Raw genomic sequence first — 20,379 nt, forward strand, 5'->3', positions numbered from 1 at the left:
CCGTGGCATAACGCCTCAAACCACGCGGTTTTGGATGCAGAGTATGTCAGTCGCTCGGAGACTTAAGTATACCCTTGTGAATAGGGCCTACGGGTAATATATCAATTGACCCGCCCGGATAGCCGAGAGCACTAATGGCTAAGGATCCGTGAAACCCGTACCCGGGTGAAATCCGACTCGCGGTTTAACGACGGGAGGAGATGGTGAGCCGGCCAGATAGAATGTGGTATTCTGGAGATTTCTCACATCAAGCTCGGTAAATACCAGTGTGGTAACCGTTATCTCACTTGGACGGGATGCAAGCGGATGGGGTACACTGATTCCCTTCCGGAGCGAATTGTGGCTTCAGAAACGGCATTCCGCCACCAAGGCACTAAATGCTACTAAAAACACTGCCGATACCAGGTGTATACCAATGCCGACCCCGACGAGGAAACGGGAAAAAGCAAAAGTAGAAGAAGATGCGTTCATTTCAACTTGTCACGATGCAATTTGCGTTTTCCTCCAATTTATGAGCATCTGCTTTGTAAACCTTGTCCATCATCGGCATTCTCAGTTAATAATAATAATTATTGTTGCTTGCAGCGCCACTGCAACGATTTGTTCTTCTGCTGCAAAACAAAATGATCGTCAAATGAATGCCATAACGTGATATATTGCAACAGAACACCTACGAATCGAACTTATGGTATCATTGCTATCAATTAGTTGATTGGTGAGTGGTTTAAGTAGTTGCACAGTGGAATTCGTCATAATTATTGCAAACTCGAATCTGTGTTATCTTTCCAGCAATATGCTGCTTGAGAAATGTGTTATCTTTGACATATGATCGTAGGAATGTTTACAGTATGTGTGTGTGTATTCGGTTGTATGCAGAAGCAATGAGAGACCTGTGAAAATTTTGTAGTTTCATTAGTATATTTTCCGGTTGTTATACAGTAACAAACACTTACAGAGCGAGATGATTGCGTTGGAGTGTCGTTTTAGACAAGTAACAGGATTGCTACTTCGTAGATGTTATGCGAGGTACGACTGAATTTGTTCTCACAATTATTGTTTGCATTCAAAGTAATTTGCCTAAGTGTACATTATTTACCATTGGGAAAAGGGAGAAACTGTGATTGATCTTTTAAATTACGCGCGTGGATCTATGATAGATTGTATTAATATTTGACAAGGAGCTGTCATTTGGCACAATAATATTGATCCCGTCACGACCAGTCGTTTATATTTATACGAATCGCTTCTATCGTAACTGGAATTTTGTGTGAGGTATATGTGTTTTATTTATTCTTTCATCCTGGGACCATCCCACAATGATGTAGGATTTGTCATCGTAGACAACGAATAGATTGTTAAATTAAAACTTTTATTCTCACATGACGTACATACAGAAATCATTGATTGAAAGTACAGGAGACTCATCAATATAAATAATTTAACAGTGATACATACAATGTGTGTAAAAATCATTCTTAATTTACAAAAATCATTGCAAATTTGTTTCATTACACTGCAAAGAAATCTTTATAATCATTTAAAATTTTATTGAAAATAGTTTTCTACAAATAATTTTGTATTGGTATTTATAAAGGCAAACAATTCACAAAACAAATACATGGAATAGTTAAAATTTTTAGATCTGTGATTAGATAGGCTGTTAGTTGCATTTGGTATGGCTCCCACACACATGCAATATTTTATGGTAGGTCACAGGAGTGATATTGAGCAATTTCCTATGCATGCCCATAATATTCTACCAATAAAGCGAAGTCTGCCACCTATGTTAGTGAAAGTGAGCCTATGTGTTCATCCAGTTTCATATCTCTGTGAATTGTTACATCCAGGTATTTGTATGAATTGACAGATTTCAATTGTGACTCGCTTGTATTGTAGTCACAAGATACTAGGTTTTCTTGTGAAGTGCACAGTTTTACATTTCTTAATATTTAAAGCAAGTTGCCAGTCTGTGCACCACATTGTAAACTTATCAAGGTCCAACTGAATATTTGTGCAGCTTGCATCATCTGTGACAAGTTTAAGGTTACTAATATTGTCTGCAGGGTCATTAGCCTATGCTGAGGTGACAAATGTCATGAGATACCTCATAATATCGTGTTGTACCTCCTTTTGTCTGATACAGTACAACATATGGACATTGCATGGACTCAACAAGTTGTTGGAAGTCCCCTGCAGAAATACTGACCTCTTTTTTTATGTCCCATAAATGTTTGAAGGGATTCATGTCAGGGAATTGGATGGCCAGATTATTCGCTCAAATTGTCCGCAGTGTTCTTCAAACTATTTGCGAATTGTTGTGGCCCAGTGATGTGGTGCATTGACATCCATAAAAATTCAATCATTGATTGGGAACATGAAGTCCATGCATAGGTAAACATGGTCTCCAGGTACCTGACCATAACCATTTCCAGCCAATGAGTGGTTCATTATGAGTAGAGGATCCAATCCATTCTATGTAAACACAGCTCATGCTATTATGGAGCCACCACCAGCTTGCACAGTGCCTTGTTAACAACTTTCGTCAGTGCCTTGTTAACAACCTGGGTCCAAGGCTTTGTGGGGGAGTCTGTGCAACACTCAAACCATACCATCAGCTCTTACCAACTGAAATTGGGACTCATCTGACCAGGCCACAGTTTTCCAGTTGTCTGGAATTCAATTGATATGGTCACGAGCCCAGGAGAGGCACTGCAGGCAATCTCATGCTGCTAGCAAAGGCACTAGCACCAGTTGTCTGCTGCCATAATCCTTTAACACCCAATTTCACTGCACTGTCCTAAAGCATACAGTTGTTGAATGTCCCACATCAATTTCTGCAGTTATTTCATGCAGTTTTGTTTGTCTGCCAGCACTAATAACTCTACGCAAACACCACTGCTTTGCGTCATTAAGAGAAGGCCGTTGGCCACTGTGTTGTCTGTGGTGAGAGGTAATGCATAAAATGTGGTGTTCTCAGCACACTCTTGACACAGCAGATCTCAGAATACTGAATTCCCTAACAATTTCCGAAATTGAATCTCCCATCGTTATAGCTCTAACTACCATTCTACATTCAAAAGTCTTAATTCCCATCATGCAGCCATAATCACATCAGAAACCTTTTCACACAAAATCGCCCGAGTACAAATGACAGCCCCACCAGTGCACTGCCCTCGCATTCCTCGTGTAAGCAATACTACCGCCATCTGTATATGTGCATGTCGCTGTCCCATGACTTTTGTCACCTTGTGTATACTACTGTATAAAGACAAGCCATCGTTTAGCATTGTTACCAAAAATTTCAAAAAGTTCCTGATTGATTGACTTCAAAGTTTCACACGATAATCTAATAAACATTCAGACGGATATGCATGGTTCTCTAATAAACATTGAGACAGTCATTGGCTGTATATTAATTAAACAAAAACGTGCGTGTTTTCTGTTAAATCTAACTGTGGAAAGCAAAATACTGACCTGTGAAAATGTGTTGTTTTGTTTCTTGCAATCAATTTTAACTGCAAAGCAGAGTATTTAAAACATTAAACAAATTGTTCCTTCATATATATTCATTCTCTTTATCTGTAATTTTAAACAAAAATTGGATACAGAGCAATGTGCTGTTTTTATTTCTTCCTTGCAGTCGGTTTTAACTGCAAACGAGAATGTTGTATTATGGCTCATCAGCTTATGGTCAGAATAGTACTACAGAATCTGGATCATTTGAAACTTTGTAACCCTACCCATTTTCAGGCTAAAACGTGCGAAATACTGTCATTGAAGCTACTATCCTCACAGGTCGTGCAGCAGGAGAGGTCTCTCATACCCCATGTGCCAGTGATGCCAAGCAATTGACCCATTTGATTCATGATCATGGTTTCATTCTCAATAACAATAAACAAGGCTCAAGGTCAGCAAGAGGGGGAGGGGGAAAAGGTGATGGAGGGGGGGGGGGAGGAAATGGACATGAAGAGGAGAAAGAACAGGAGCAGAGAGAGAGGGGGGAGGAGGTGATGATGGGCAAAGAGAGAGGTTGTAGGAGAAGATGAACAGAGGGAAGGGAGAGGAGGAGATGGACAGAGAGTGGGGTAATAAGGAGATTAGTACATATCTCCAATTTCCATAAATATGTAACAATTACGAAGCATTGCCGGGTTTGCTAGTATATGAGGTGTGATCAAAAAGTAATGGGAATTTTTGTTTTTCTTAAAGAATCTTTATTTGTTCATCATCAATATCAACATTGCTCCCTTCAAAATAATCCCCCTAGAGATGCCAGCGCTTTTTCCAATCTTGGGAGCACTGCCGGAATTCACTTTTTGTTACGGTGTTCAGCTCCTTCAGCAATTCTGTTTTTATCTCATCAGTAGCGGCAAAATGACATCCTTTCACTGTTCTCTTCAGCCTCGGGAACAAAACGAAGTCACAGGGGGGCCGGGTACAGTGAATACAGTGACTAAGGCCACGTAACACATGTGTTTTTTCCCAAAAAATCACAAACAAGCTTAGAGTTGCGAGCAGGAGCTTTATCGTGATGCTATTTCCGTGAGTGGTTCTGCCACAATTCTGATTGTTTTCTTTGGATTGCTTCATGCAAACGATGCACAGTCTTCAGGTAGCATTCCTTTTGACTGTGAAACCATAAGGCAGGAACTCATGATGAACTATCACACTGCATTTGAAGAAAACAGTGAGAAGAATCTTCACACATGGTTGAATTTCTGTCTTGGCTGTTCAGGCAGCTTCCATTGGGGTTACTGGCCCTCGGTTTTGATGTTGTACCTGTATACCTACATTTCGTCACCTCTTGTAACCTTCTTTAGAAATTCTGGATCATCGTCAGCGCCATTCAGTGGTTCTCAAGCAATGTCCGTGCAATGTCATTTTTGGTTGAAATTCAACAATTTTGGAACAAACCTTGCTGCAGCGTGTTTCATATCGAAAACATAAAAAAAAAAAATCACTTGGCATGACCGAAAGAATATGTTGTTATCAGCAACCTCTCTGTTGGTGATTTGGCAATTTTCCAGAACAATTTTCTTTACTTTGCCCACATTGTTGTCAGTAACTGATGTTCTAGGGCTTCAAAACGGTTGTCGTCTTCCGCGTCTTCTCGGCCCTCTTTGAAACATTTATACCACTTATAGTAGCTTTGCCAAAGGCCACAGTCAACATTCTAAATGTGGTGCTGCACTTTATTCCTTTTTCAAGCAAAATTTAATGCAAATCCTTTGTTCCATCTTTTTTGAAAATAAAAATTTGCTTAGCACTCGAAAACACACACAACCATTTTGACTACCACAATAAACTAAATATTCAAAACAGTTGATAATGCAAACATGCACCATGAACATTTGTACCAACAGGATAAAAAAGTGTGAAAATTGGATGTGTAAAGCCCACAAAATAAAATAAAAATCCTGTTACTTTTTGATGACACCTCATACAATATAAACGGTAAGGGGCCCAACACACTCTTGCAGCACACCTGAAGTTACTTTCACATTTGTCAAATGCTTTCCGTTTGAGATAAATATGGTGTGTCCTCCCCACCAAGAAATACTTCAGTCACAAACTATGCATGGAACCCCCTGGGATTGTACTTTGAATAATAAACGTGTGTTATTCTGTTGACTGCTTTTAGAAGTCATGAAACACTGCATCTATGTGACTGGTTCGATCCATAGCTTTCAGAATGTCATCTGAGAAAAGTGCAAGTGGGAACCCATACGGTTTTTCATGGAGGAGGTCATTCTGTTCGAGATACCTCATTACCTACAATCTCAGAATATGTTCTTGGGCTTTGCAACAGCTGTCAAGGATATTGGACAGTAGTTTCGTGCATCACTTCTGCTATCCTTCTTGTAGAAGGATGTGACCCGTGCTCTCAAATGGTTCAAATGGCTCTGAGCACTATGGGACTTAACATCTGTGGTCATCAGTCCCCTAGAACTTAGAACTACTTAAACCTAACTAACCTAAGGACATCAGACACATCCATGCCCGAGGCAGGATTCGAACCTGCGACCGTAGCAGTCCCGCGGTTCCGGACTGAGCGCCTAGAACCACGAGACCACCGCGGCCGGCTGACCCGTGCTCTCTTCCAACTACTGAGAACAGTTTTTTTTTTTTTTTTTGTTTGCATTATATATAGTAAATTATGGCTAAGGGGTTCTAACTCAGTCACAAATTCGATGTAGAATCTGATAGGGATTCTGACACGACCTGGGGCTTTGAACCTGACTAAAGGTTTAGAATCTTGGGTGACTAGGAAGGTTTCTTATAAGTGGCTCATAAATAGTTTGACATATGGTTGTGTCATTTTTATTTTAACTGAGAGCACTGTATTTGAGTATTTTACATTCACTGTTTACCAATTTTACCTTAAGTTCGTAAACAGTGGTTGTCAGAAGCTCAAAACCATTATTGACTTTTCATGAGCAATGCACTTGAACTAAACACTGGAACTGCAGTGCAATACTGGATCAAAGCCTCTAAAATGTATTGTAAATAAATAAAAAGATTGGTTGCATTTCTTTCATTTTGTTGTAAAAATACAATCATTGAAACATCCCACAAAAAGTGTATGTGCAGAGTATAAAAATTAGCTAACTACATATTTATACTCAATGTTTACACAAAACAAATAACACTTTTAGCTGTAGTAAAGGCGTGGTTACCTGCTCCGATATAATGGAGCTGGACGCTGTGGAGTTTCGTGAAGCCGTCACAGAAGTGCAGAACTATATGTGGAGAGTCAGTCGCACATTGGAAAAATCTGCAACATTTATCCTAACTTTTAGCACTCCAGAATTACATGAACAGATCCTTGCAGGCCATATCTGTCTAAAGATTCGCTTGTTTGTTTCTAACCCAAAGATTTGGCCATACCACTGTGGGATGAAATGGGAAGACTATGTGTGGACATTGTGGACGCTCAGCTCAAGAAAATCAGGCAATACGTCTACACTTCCTCTGAAATGTATAAACTGCTCCATGGATCACCCAGTATGGAGCAGAAACTGTGAGGTTTACACGAGAAAAGGAAAATTCAGGAGTTGAAGGTACAAGACTTGTACCCTATTGTGAAGCTATAAAAGCTTTCAAAGCTATGCAACCTATGGTGTTTGCTACTTTTTTTTGCATCAGCCCTTAAGAAGCCAGCCACCAAGTATGATGCCTCCACACAAACTCAGACCACAGATTCAAGTAGGAGCATATACACTTGTCAGTGTACCTGTGGGGGCAAAGCTACACTTGAACGAGAAATCATTTGGAAGCTGTCAGCGATGGGCTTACAATCTAAGCCACGTACCGCTGCCCACCATCAGAAACCTACTAAGCCAGCCCCTCAACCCAAGCAACCACATCCTCCCATAAGTAAGAGAAAACATCCCTCAAAAAGTAGTTCAAAGTTCAAAAAAGTGGAGTTAAACCTTTGGATCCGTGAGCTCTCACCCTCTCAAATGGGGACTTTACTCTTGAGGATGTGGATTTCCACTTGGAGTAAATGTAATGTAAATCACTGCTTTTGAGGGGGACAGACATGACAAACCATCACTAATCAATGGCTTCCACAAGTACTTTTATGTTAAAATGGAATTTAAATGGACACGTTATCACATTGGGAAGAATTACAGCTCCTGGTGCAGGAGAAACTGTTCTATATAAGCTCACAAGAAACTAATTTTAAAGTTAGCACCTCTACAGGAAGGACCACGTTATTGGAGACAGAGCTAAAGGTAGAATGGATGATTTTAATGATGACAGATGCCACTGCTCGCCCGACCCTCTTGCCACGCCCATACAAGCAGGTGCTGTGAAAGTTCTAGCACCATTTAACATCACTGTGGGCTCTTTACATCTTCCACCTTATGATCCTTTGGATGCAGATGCAGAACTCTTCCAGGTACTCCCACACCAAGTCCTCCATGTGGAGGGACTTTAATGCACTCAGTGTGCTGTGGGACTCGGCTACCACTTGTTCCAGGGGTTGAATTATCGAGCGACTTGTCCATTCTAAAATATCTGCTTTTTGAACTCGGGTCAGATGACACACTTTTTCACAGCTACAGGGTCCTTTTCAACCATTGACATTTATTTTTGCTCCCCAGGTATTGCAGACTCAATTCAGTGCAAAGTGGCTACAGATTTATGTTCTACTGACTATTTCTTTTGTGGATCTGTCTGCCGACTCGTATGGTGGTCGACAAGAGACCTCAAAGATGGATGATTCAGAGGGCAAATTGGTTGCAGTACAGGTGACAGGCTATTTTTGAAGAAAAGGGTTGTGCACATGAGACAGTGGCCCGTATCACTTGTGAGATACAATGGGCTGCCACAGAGTCCACCTAGCGGGCTAGCAGCCACCTCAGACAATGGCCTGTGCCTTAGTGGAATGACAACTGTTGCTTGGGAATCAGAGCCAGACAAACAGCTCTGCAGAACTTCAAACACCATCCAACTACAGAAAATCTACATACCTTCAGATCTGTGAGAGCACATGTGAGGCGAGTGATAAAAGAATGGAAGAGGGATTCCTGGAAGGAATTCGTGACTTCCAATAATTGGTCCCCTTCCAATGCGCAAGTTTGGGAATCAATAAGGTGGATTTCAGGCAAGGGTGGTACACATCCCCTTCACGGCCTTGTCAAGAAATGGGGTCTTGATGGATGTGCCTAAAGATGTGGCTTAGGTTTTACTTGAACACTTGTTTTACGGTCACTGCATCATCCAGACGAGCTCCTGCGTTTCAGGTGTTCCGCTGGACTGCGGAGATGGGAAGCTCCATTTCTTCCCGCATAATAAGGAAGTCTACAACCTTCCATTCTCCATGTGGGAACTGGAATCAACTCTGTCCATAGCCAGGGCAGTGTTCCTAGAACAGATGCAATTCGTTATGCCATGCTCCGTTATCTGTGCCCCGAAGGGATAGGACAGCTCCTCTCTTGTTTCAATAAGATATGGTTTGATAGACGGTACCCTAGGACTTGGAAGGATGAAATATTAATTCCATTATGGAAACTAGGCAAGGACTGTAACAGTTACCAAAGTATAGCCCTTATCAGTTGTATGCGTAAGACTCTTGAACACATGGTCAACTGCCACCTCATCTGTCTGCTGGAATCCTGAAATCACCTGAGCCACTCCCAGTGAGGTTTCAGGTGCTACTATTCCACCCACGACAACTTAATTCTACTGGAGACGACAATACAGGAGTCCTTCTTATGCGAAAACCATTTGGTTTGTGTGTCTTTTGACCTCAAAAAAGGAAAAAGGATACGACACTACTTGGAGGTACAACATTCTTTGCCAACTTTACGAATAGGGACTATGTGGACATCTACCGCTTCTTGTCCAGTCCTCCCTCGATGAAAGGCACTTTCAGTATCACATTGGTGATGCCTTACCTGACGGCTATTTTCAACAGAATGGGGTCCTCCAAGGCAGTCTCTTCAGTGTCACATTGTTTGCCATCACTACCAATGGTGTGTTTCCACTGTCAGGTGCCCTGTCAAATACTCTTTGTTTGTGGATGATTTCTCAATCTTTTACTCTTCCTCTGATCTTACAATGACAATGAGGCACCTACAGCTGACCGTCAGGAGGCTGGAAATCTGGGCCAAGACAACTGATTTTTGGTTCTCACCAGAGAAGACTACATGTGTCAATTTTAATCTCGCTCGTCAAAGTTTTAACCGACCACCGTTCACAATGGGGGACAATATTTTACATTTTCTGGAAGCTGTGTGCTTTTTGGATTTACTATTTGACTCAAAGTTAAATTGGTTTCCACACACGAAAGACCTACAAATAAGGAGCTTCCAGTCATTTAAAATTTTGGAATGCCTTTACGGAAAAGTATGAGGAGGAGCTGACAGGTCCTGCCTCCTGCAGTTTTATAGGGCAGCATGGTCTACGAATCAGCCCATATTTCTTACCTCAAGATGTTAGACGTTGTCCACCATGAGGGCTTCGGATATCGACCGGAACCTTTCGGACCAGTCCAGTTGAGAGGCTTGTGAACCACCACTCTGGATTGAGCGACGTATCCTTCTGGCTCGACAGGCACTGAAAATTTCAGTGTCACCTCAGTCATGGGCATTTAGTGCAGTAGTTCAACGCAACTTTGAATGGCTGTTCAGGAATCGGCCCCATGTGACTGAGCCATTTGGGATACGCGCTACTGACTGTTTCAAGGATATTGATTGACCAGACCTCTGAATACACAGCCAGGGATGGAACACAGTGCCACCTTCGTGTCTTCAGAGGCTCAAACTGATTTTAAGTTTGACGTGGTACAAGAAAATTTGTATTTCAGATTATGATTTTACAACTTTGTTTCCTTCCATTTTATGTAAGTAATACAGTTTTATCATTATTTATATAGATGGATCCCAACAAGAGAATGTCTTTAGTTGTTCCGCTGTTTTTCCTGATAGGGTTTTCAAAGTATGTCTTCTGGAACAATTTACAAATTATGATGTGGAGTTAGTTATATGGCATTATGATGGCATTGGAGAGGATTCACAGACATAACTGTACAAGGTTTCTTGTCTGTTCTCACTCAATTAGTGCACTGCAAGCACTTCAACAAATGTATCCAGTAGACCCGTTGATTCAGCTCATCTGTGACTTCTTACAATGGCTCCACCACCATGGTAGAGAGGTGATCTTTTGCTGGGTACCTGGCCACAACAGGATACAGGGAAATGACACAGCCGACGAAGCATGTCGAGATGGTGTTGTGTGCAGTGTGCCATCCCGTTGCATGCCGTCATCTCATTTTCTGACAGAAGCATCAAGCATCAGTGGGAGACTGAATAGTTGAAGGTGACAGGAAACAAACTGTGGTTGCTCAAGTCGACCACACAGGCATGGCAGACTCCACGTTGGACTCACCGCTGGAAGGAGGGGGGACAGGCTGCGCATTGGACATAGCCCTTTAACATATGGCATCCTCCTCCAACGGGGATGTATGTTGTCTGTGAGGTGTTTGTGGTGTGCCACTTTCAGTTCAGCGTATTTTGGCAATGTATGACTTATATATTGATAACTAGGCAGCTCTCAGTCTTGTTGGAGATCCAACCATCATCCTCGCCTATCCTGATTCCAGTGTTACAAGAGTGGTGAAATTTTGTGAACAGTCAGGCTCATTCCTAAATTGGAGGAGGAGGTAGGCAGACTTTGATAATCATCATCATCATCATTATCATTATCATCATCATCACCACCATCATCATATACAATTGACCAACCTATTAGCTGTGAAACTAAAGCATTTATCTATGTGGATGATACCGCAGTTACTGCCCAAGGCAAAACCCTTGAGGAGGTAAAGATAAAGCTGACAAGAGCTGGCCAGGTACTATGTTGACAATCGTCTGAAGCCAAATCCTGGAACGACACTGTCATCTATATACTTACAGGAACCACCTGGGGTACGCGAACAGAAGTGTCTGCCCCGGCACTATGTTTCTACATAGCAGAATATTCGGCACCAATCTGGCAAAATTCTTTATCTGCCAAACAGGTCAATTCAGCTTCAAAGGAAACTGGGCACATTATGACAGGCTGTCTGTGATGAATTACTGTCAGTAAACTGAACCAAATTATAGGTATTGCACCAAAAAATGTTCGCAGGATGGCAGCCTCAGAAATGAAGAAGAAACAGGAAACTGATGCCAATCACCCCTTGTTTGGACATGAGCCGCAACAACTGGGGCTCAGATCAAGGAGGAGCTTCATGCACAGGACCTCACCAATCCTGTCATCCCTCAGAACTCCCCATGCTGAACTTTGATGAAGTTCTTTGCCTGTGGCAAACCGAATGACTGTGAAAGAGGAACCGGCTAGAGAGACACATCTTCGTTATGTGACATGGGAGACACTGAACAGACTGGAGACTGGAACGTCAAGACACAAAGTCAACCTCGGGAAATTGAGCTACAGCAGTGACGATAAAATTTGCTGGGATGGCGACCTGTGTGACCAACAACTGCTGGTCTGCAGGGACTTAGGCCAGATACATGTACTACTGGTGATCTTGCTGCAGCTAACAAAACAGCACAAAAACTGCTGAATACTGGGGTCTCCACACAATTCGAAGAGAATTATTTTGCTGTTTTTTACCTTCCTGCCTGTATTTTATAAATTCTTGTACTGCGTATTAATCATATTTTTAGTGCCATTACTTTCTATCTTTATTTTATTGAATTTCCTCTGTAACTGATACTTTGTACGTTATTACTGTTCTACTGTATTCTCCTGGACACGCATAAAAAAAAAGTAGGGTTTGAGTATGTCTCATGCAGAAGGGAATGAATTGGTAGGCACAGAAACATGCTGTAGATGACAGCCTACTGCCCAAACCACTAACATCATCTAGACTAAAAATATTGTTTGTGGAAGCCTGCATTATATGAGTGTAGAGATTTGTTGTTGTAGAATTTGGTTCAAATTGTTGATGGCCACATTTCAGTGTAGGATATAGATAGTAGAAATTGACGTCCTCTCTGGAAGTGACCCAGTGCATGTAAATGGATGGCAATAGTTTTATTGATGCATTGAATTAAGCTGTATCTGCCATGCAGGGTAGCCGCCACGATTCGCACGGCTCTCCCTTTTGGAGGTTAGAGTCCTCCCTTGGCATGGATGTGTGTGCTCTCCTTAGCGTAAGTTAGTTTAACTTAGATTAAGTAGTGTGTAAGCCTAGCGACCGATGACCTCAGCAGTTTGGTCCCATAGGAACTTACCACAAATTAAATTACCGGCAAGCTGTGTCAGGTTATTGGTTGAAAGGCAACTTTGAGCGACGAGCTAATTGCCATTGCATAGAAGTACAGATAATGCATTCATGCCTGCTTCTATTTCTCTTCATGTAAGGTTGTTACTGTTATTACTATTATTAATTATACTAAAGCGTATGTAATAGTGTAAATAAAAGTTACGAATCACTTTTATCTTAGCCTCTGCCCAGCTGCTTGGTAAATTTGTGATACTCTGTTTTACAAAGTGCTTAATAACATCTGTGTCATTTAATTTTTACTTGTGTTTTTTATGTGTAGAAATGTGGTGTGGTCATGTTTTTTTCCTATTTCATCTTTACATACTAAACTTATGGGAGTTCTGTGTATTGACTGTTATCTGTTTAACATGGAATTCGTAGTATAGATTTTCATACATAATCTTAATTTTGCAGCTGGTTTGGGACCTCTGAGAAGGCTACCGAATATGGAAATGTTGTGGACGGCTTGAAGACTGTGTACAGCATGAAGTTATTGCCTCTGGAAAAGAAATATTTATTTCACGAATTTCATTCACCACAATTATTCGATTCGGACTTTGCTGCGAAGCCCCTGATACTTCTCATGGGCCAGTACTCGACTGGTAAAACGACATTCATTCGGTACATCTTGGGCTCTGACTTTCCGGGTATGAGAATCGGCCCGGAGCCCACGACAGACAGGTTCGTAGCTGTCATGCATGGCAGTGAAGAGCAAGAAATACCAGGGAATGCACTAGTTGTAGATCCGAATAGACAGTTTAGGCCTCTGGCAAGGTTTGGCAACAACTTTCTGAACCGATTTCAATGTTCACTGATAAATTCTGATGTTCTGAACTATGTCTCATTTGTGGACACACCAGGAATTTTATCAGGTGAAAAGCAGCGCGTGAATAGAGGTTACGATTTTGACGGTGTTTTACACTGGTTTGCAGAACGTGTCGATCGAATAATTTTATTGTTTGATGCAAATAAGTTAGATATTTCTGATGAATTCAGAAGGTGCATAGATATTTTGCGTTCACAGGATGAAAAAATTAGAATTGTTTTGAATAAGGCAGACCAAGTGAATCAGCAACAGCTGATGAGAGTGTATGGTGCTTTGATGTGGTCACTAGGAAAAATTCTTAACTTCCCAGAAGTAGCACGTGTTTATGTAGGTTCATTCTGGGACAAACCTCTTCTCCACGATGAAAACAGAAGGTACTGACATCCTGAATTTATTGCATGTTTCAGTGTTTTCTTTCCGCAATCAAAATTAGGTCTCATAAGACAATTGGCATTTCTACAGGTTGTTTGAGGATGAAACAAGAGACCTTTTCCTCGATTTGAGATCACTGCCGAGAGATGCGATACTGAGGAAAATTAATGATCTGAGCAGACGAGCACGTCTTGCAAAAGTAAGTAATGAGTTACTACTCCGAGAAATGCTTCAGTGAAAATTTCTATCAATGAAAGAATGTGAAAAACAACATTCTTAGGAAAAAGAAGGATTAGCTATACAACTCTGGTTGTTTGTCTAAATGTGGATCCCTAAATGTTCATAATTTTTAACATTTTATCCTATTGTTATAGCCAGCTACACACGCCACTGTAAATGGAGGTTTGCTCAGATAAGAAAAATGAGATCCACTGTCCCAGGAACTTTATCTGCAGCCACACCATCAATCTGTGATGCACATTTACAGATATAAAAATTTTGTAAACTACTTTAATCCATTCACTAAAGAAACAAAGGTTAATTCACACTGACTATCAAGGCACCATCATGGCATGGCACCGTCGTGCCAAGATTTATTCACATTGTCCGTTACATAACAGTGCATCAAGTCAGCTCAAGTCATGCGATCTCAACTTGTATGGCTGTCCGCAGCTGTTTTTTTCAGTCGCTAGTTGATTTTCAACTGTTTTTACACTCAAAAGTGCACACTCAAAAGTGCTGTAGCTTATGTACGTGGATGCTGGATTCAACATTTGTACCAAAATTATGTTTATTCGGCTCAAATGTGTTGCAACTTGCACAGATAGCTTGTATGTTAAAGAACACAGACAGAAGTGCAAAACACAAAAAAAGAGCTTGAATGCAAAAAATGTTATGGGGTACGGAAGGGGATTCACACTCTAAACAAGGCGCTTAAAGGAGAGGAATCTGCATTTTATAAGTATTTCAGAAAGTTGAAGCACCCGTTGTTTCATCAAATTGCACCCGGAATTACTAAAAGGAACACGGTGTTACAAGCTGGCATCACAGTCCATGAAAAGTTGGTTTCTTCAAGGCTAAGTTTTGTTGCCAGTCCAGTGCAAATTTTTGCGAAGTAGTCATATCTCCCTCAATACTGTTCCCTTCAAGAGTTACAGGTTTTCTTTACATCTTGTACTTGGCTTTTAATAGTCCAAGCACCTTATTTGTACAGGGATTGGCTAGTGAAACCACATAAATATTGACTACTGATGCTTGCAAAACTGTTTCTCACACAATCTAGAGAGCTACTTAACAATAAATAAGCTTGCCATAAATGCATATTTAAACAAACAGCTCTAATACATTACTTGATGTATACTTTGCAAAAAAAGCATTTTGCCACAGTTGGAGTGTCTGAAGATTTCAGTCCATTTCCTTATGAAACATTACAAATGCCTGACAACAAACAAATAAATTACGCTTACTAATCAATCTGATTCTACTCATGGTACTTTTTTCACTTGCAGCCGTATTGCAATCCATTTCATTGTAGAATATTAAATATGGTACTGGTATGTATAAACATCCACTAGTAGATGGCAAGTAATTTAGTATGCTCATGTTGTACAGTTCAGACTGCTGTCTCACTGCTTCAATCAATTTTTGTCATTTATTATAAAATTATAAATTTTAACAAAATAAATAATATTAAAAAATTTATAACAAATAACAAAAATAACGAGCAACAAACAACTGATATCAGACACAAAATCCACGCTGAAATGAAAAATGGAGAAATGCGCATGGCTGTGTATCAGGAGGAAATGAGCGTAGGGTTATGCTATCGACAACAGACAGGTGATGTGGGCTATCAAAACTTTCTTCTGGAGAAATGTGATGGTGCCATGACATGATGTGATGTGATGGGATGGAACGGCCCCTGTGGATGCCACCAATTGAAATGCAGTGTAGAATGTCTGACAGTGCCAAATGCTATTTTGCTGCAGGTGGACCACTTGAGGTGGTTGTAGTGTTTGCTGGGGTGAGTAGAGGGAGGCAGGGAGAGCGACTGGGGGTGGGTGGCTGGCGGCTCGGAGGGAGGTGGCCGTTTGCCGACTAGGAATGTGAGAGGGAGGAGTGGCAGGTATATGGGCTGGCACAATTGGAGCGCCGGTGGGAAGTGGCACGTGCCGAAAGTGACTTGGTGTCACTAATTGGGAGGGGGTGACAGGATGGAGGAAGGGGAAACTGTTGGGTGGAGAATGTGGGCACAGTGGATTACCTGAGTTTCAGGCCAGGACGATTACCGGAGGGGAGGACCTGTTGTAACAATAACTTCCATCTGCGTAGTTCAGAGAAGCTGGTGGCGGAGGGAAGGATCCAGCTAGCTCGAACTGTGAAGCAGCCATTGAAATTGAGTGTGTTGTGCTCCACTGCACGGTGTGCCACAGTACGGTCAGTTTGTTCTTGACAACAGTTTGGCTGTGGTCATTCATCCTCGTCAACAGGTGGATGTTCCCAACATCCTAGTCTAACCTTTGCCAGTCCCAGTCCCAATGCCCTTGCCGCAGGGATCATCTCCCTGTGGCACACAAAATGCAAGACCTGTCCAATCCACCCACACAGTGCCTCCTACTCCAGTCCTCTTGCAGGCTTATCCTTCCCCAGTGAGGCATCTTGTGTACATAAGAGAATGTTGTCTCTTATTCATGACTGAAACATTTTTCATTTCTCTTCAAATATCTGAACAAATAAACTGTTCTGGCAGCAGGAAAATGCCCTATCGACTGAGCTATGCACGAGGAAAGAAGTTAGAAGAATTGGCGAAAGTGTAACTGTGGGTGCCCTGGTGAATCAATTTTATTGCACTTGCAAGCGAAAGATGACTGTTCTGGGTATGAGTCCCAGTGGGCCCACTTTTAATGTGCCGGGAAGTGGCAAATAGTGCACGCTCCACTTCAGATTGAAATTTAATTCTGTAAACCTGATTGCAAAATAGTATTCTGATTTGTCTGTAGGGCTAAGAAATAGAGGCAACATTAGCAGATCAAGGTACAAATGTTGGAAAACAAATACAACCAAAGTGTGTAATAATCGTCATAAAGTAAAAACAGGTGCAGCTCTCTTTTTGGAGCTGAACTAAACTCTGCGATCAGGTCCTGAGGGCCATACAATGCCGACCACATGCTTTGTCATCCTTTGCTTGAGGTATCTATTGGATGCAGTACACAAGGGCATACTCTCTCCCAGTTATCAGCTTTTCAAACCTTGCGGCTAATTACTGTTTAAACTATTTTCATTGATTTGGTTATCTGTTTAGAGGCGACGATCAGACTAAATACAGCAATGAAAATTCTTTTCAGGCACATGCTTGTATCATTGGAGAATTACAGCAACAAATGCCTGCCTTCTTTGGCAAGGACAAGAAGAAGCAAGAGCTCATAGACAATCTCCCACAGATTTATGCCACACTACAAAGCAAGTACATGATATCAGCTGGAGATTTCCCAGACATAGAAAAAATGAAGGTAAGACTAAGACAGATATTTGATCCTTAGAATAATTGTGATATTTGTAGTGGATTCTGACTGTGTGCCAGTGCCTGGTAGTAAACACTGATTTGTTTGGTAGTTCTTATTAAAATTGGATGGGCCAGTTGGTACTTTTGCTCTTGAATAATCTATGTTCTGGTTCATTCTTTGTCATTCTTTTGTTTCCATTGCCAGATGTATGGATTCAGATGCTGATTGCAGTTATATATAGTGAATGCCCTACTTGACAAAGTAATCATTCTGGAAGAGAGAATATTGCAATAGTAACAGCTTCCACAGTTGCAAGACACCGTTTATAACTCACTGTTACCGCTAGGAATGAGAAAGGTGTCAGCTTTTAATTTCTTAATCTTGTAACAGTATTCCAGAAAAACAACACTCATTATCTCTAATGATATTTGGAAATGTTATCATTTTAAGGAAATAACATTAGGTTTACCCAAATAGTACAGGTTTTCACAGCCACTATTTACATTCTTAGTGATTTGTGTTATATGGGCATTTGATACCTTCGGGGGGGGGGGGGGGGGGGATCTTATCGCTGTTCCAAGCAGAAGAGAAGAATTATTAAAATATTGATATTGGTGGGCCAGGTGAAAAGAAAATTTGAAACATAGTTCTTGGAGGAAGAGCTTGATTGTTTAAGACTTACTTTCAAGAGAAGTGGCTGCTTTTGACAAAGAGATAAAAATGGCGCTAAGTTCTAAAGTTCTGAACCACAAGGCAGCAGCCAAGGACAAAGTTTTCCATCTATTCATAAAAACGCTCATAGTTTGTATCAGCAGAGTGCTAAGAAGACACAGTATTTAAATCAGTTAGAAAGGTGTACAGACATTTGAAAACTGCAAAGGATCTACACCCATAACCTGCTGTAACAGGAGTGTACAAAATCCCTTACACATTTGGTCAAGTGTACTTGTGAACTATTGAAAGAAGAATCAACTCCTTGTTTAAGGAACATAAGAGTAATTGTCATTTGGACAAAGTGGATAAAGCAGCTGAAGCTGGTTACATTCTGGGACCAGAGAATCATCAAATGTATTTCTCTGAAAGTATAATTTTTTGAAATCCTATCATTAGAAATTGAAAAGCACAAAACTAACTTTAACAGAAAAAGAGGAGGATTGAAATGAAACAAGTTGTGGGGCTTATTGCTAAATACAACAAACAGCCACAGTACAAGCTCCGCAACACTTGCTGTCATGACTCCATCATCTCAGCCAGCATTCAGATGATGTTAAGACTCAGCTGTTGCACTATTACGTTTAAACAGTTTTGTTTGCTGTTTTGGTTTCAGTTTGAAAATACTGCCTCTGATGGCATAGGCAGCATTAGGACCAAAATTTTAGGCATGACATAATGCCCATTTAACAAAAAGGACAAAAAATTTGGTTTACTGTTTCTAAAAATCAGCCTTATACAATAATTGCATTTATTTGTGATAGTACTCTGCAAGATTTACAGGGATCCAACTCTCAATACTGAAATTTCTAAAACAGCTGCTCTTCATGAAATGTGGCCATCAGTTAGCCATTTTAGTTCCATAAATGTCCTGCTTCCCAGATCCATAACTCTCTGAGAAAGTCAATAACAGACTTCTCTCTCTCTCTCTCTCTCTCTCTCTCTCTCTCTCTCTCTCTCTCTCCCTCTCCCTCTTTCTCTCTTTCTCTTCTAGACCATTATGCCTCCTAGAATAAACTGAGGTATGCACCCCTGGCTCAAAGATGCCCCACTCAGATGTTTCAATGAATGTAGTAGTAGTAGTAGTAGTAGTAGTAGTAGTAATAGCAGTAGAAATAAAAAAATAAAGGTCATACAAAAATGTGTAATAGGGAGTTACCTTACAGTGTATTTTATGGTTTTTGGTAAACTCAACTGTCATTTCCAAATATAGACTAAGTGGGCTGTTAGAATACATTGATACATCCCTTCTGTACAAGAAAATATAGTACGCAAATTCGAGGTTGTAAAATTAAAGAGTAAATTAATTTGCAAGTTATCATAACATTGCCACTGTAGGGGGACAGGTGTGTTTTTTTCTCTTGCACTGCAAAAGGAAAAATAATTATAACAAAAGTAACAAACTGATGTGTTCTCTTATGCTTGCTCTGTGAAATTGGGGCTTTAAAAGTTTTTGGATTTGTGATCAAATTGTTGTTTTATTTGCATGATGTTTCTACAACATTCTTAGTTCTAGTGGCTTCACATACCGCCTTCCGAAAACACAGTGACCAACTTGTATATTTAAACCTCAGGTCACACAAGTGATGTCTATTCTAACCACAAGAACACACAGACAGTTACGGACACAATATGTTCTTATGTCTAGAAATAGATTGTGCAAGAGAGCCACAGAGTGGCTACATTACTAGTACAATAATCCTAGCAAGAATGTCAACACGGAACTGAGGGCGAGGCTGGCAGGGCCCGACTCTGTAGTAAGCAGTCGGGTGACCGGTAGATTGCACAGAGGAGAAGCTGAGTGCAAATCCGTGAGTAGTGGTTTCTTAACAGGTCCTAGCATCTGCTGACTTCTATGGCACACCTTACAACTGTGTGCCCAGATCTCGGGCGGGAAATATATGCGGGTCACTACATTCTTCCCCCCTTGGGAGTGGTGTCACTGACACCCCAGGCAAGTTGTGGGTGGCAACGATGTGGAGACGGCATCTGTATCTGTGAATGCCTCAGAGATGGGAGGGGAGAGGAACTCCCGGTCATTGGAGACCTTAGAATATGGACGAAAGTGGCTGGCGATGCTCTCTAGTTGGAGCACGAGATGACATTGTAGGCGACAGACTGTCTGAGCTGGGATCCTTTGTGATGTCGGGTGGCGATGTGGAAGGTGGAGGTGACTCCGTTGC

At 41.1% G+C, this 20,379-nt stretch overlaps 1 protein-coding gene across 1 annotated transcript in view; it reads left to right on the forward strand.

Moving 5' to 3' along the window:
• The first annotated feature begins 831 nt into the window (after positions 1-831).
• LOC126210371 (EH domain-containing protein 1-like) overlaps positions 832-20,379 on the forward strand; it is a 44,269-nt gene continuing 24,721 nt past the window's right edge. The window contains exons 1-4 of the mRNA XM_049939599.1: positions 832-1,026; positions 13,199-13,984; positions 14,073-14,181; positions 17,327-17,491. Of these exons, the coding sequence (XP_049795556.1) occupies positions 962-1,026; positions 13,199-13,984; positions 14,073-14,181; positions 17,327-17,491 (1,125 nt within the window). The 5' untranslated portion in view covers positions 832-961. The remainder of the gene's footprint in view (positions 1,027-13,198; positions 13,985-14,072; positions 14,182-17,326; positions 17,492-20,379) is intronic.

This window comes from Schistocerca nitens, chromosome 10 (assembly GCF_023898315.1).
Source record: "Schistocerca nitens isolate TAMUIC-IGC-003100 chromosome 10, iqSchNite1.1, whole genome shotgun sequence".
In the NCBI taxonomy this organism is placed as follows: Eukaryota; Metazoa; Arthropoda; class Insecta; order Orthoptera; family Acrididae; genus Schistocerca; species Schistocerca nitens.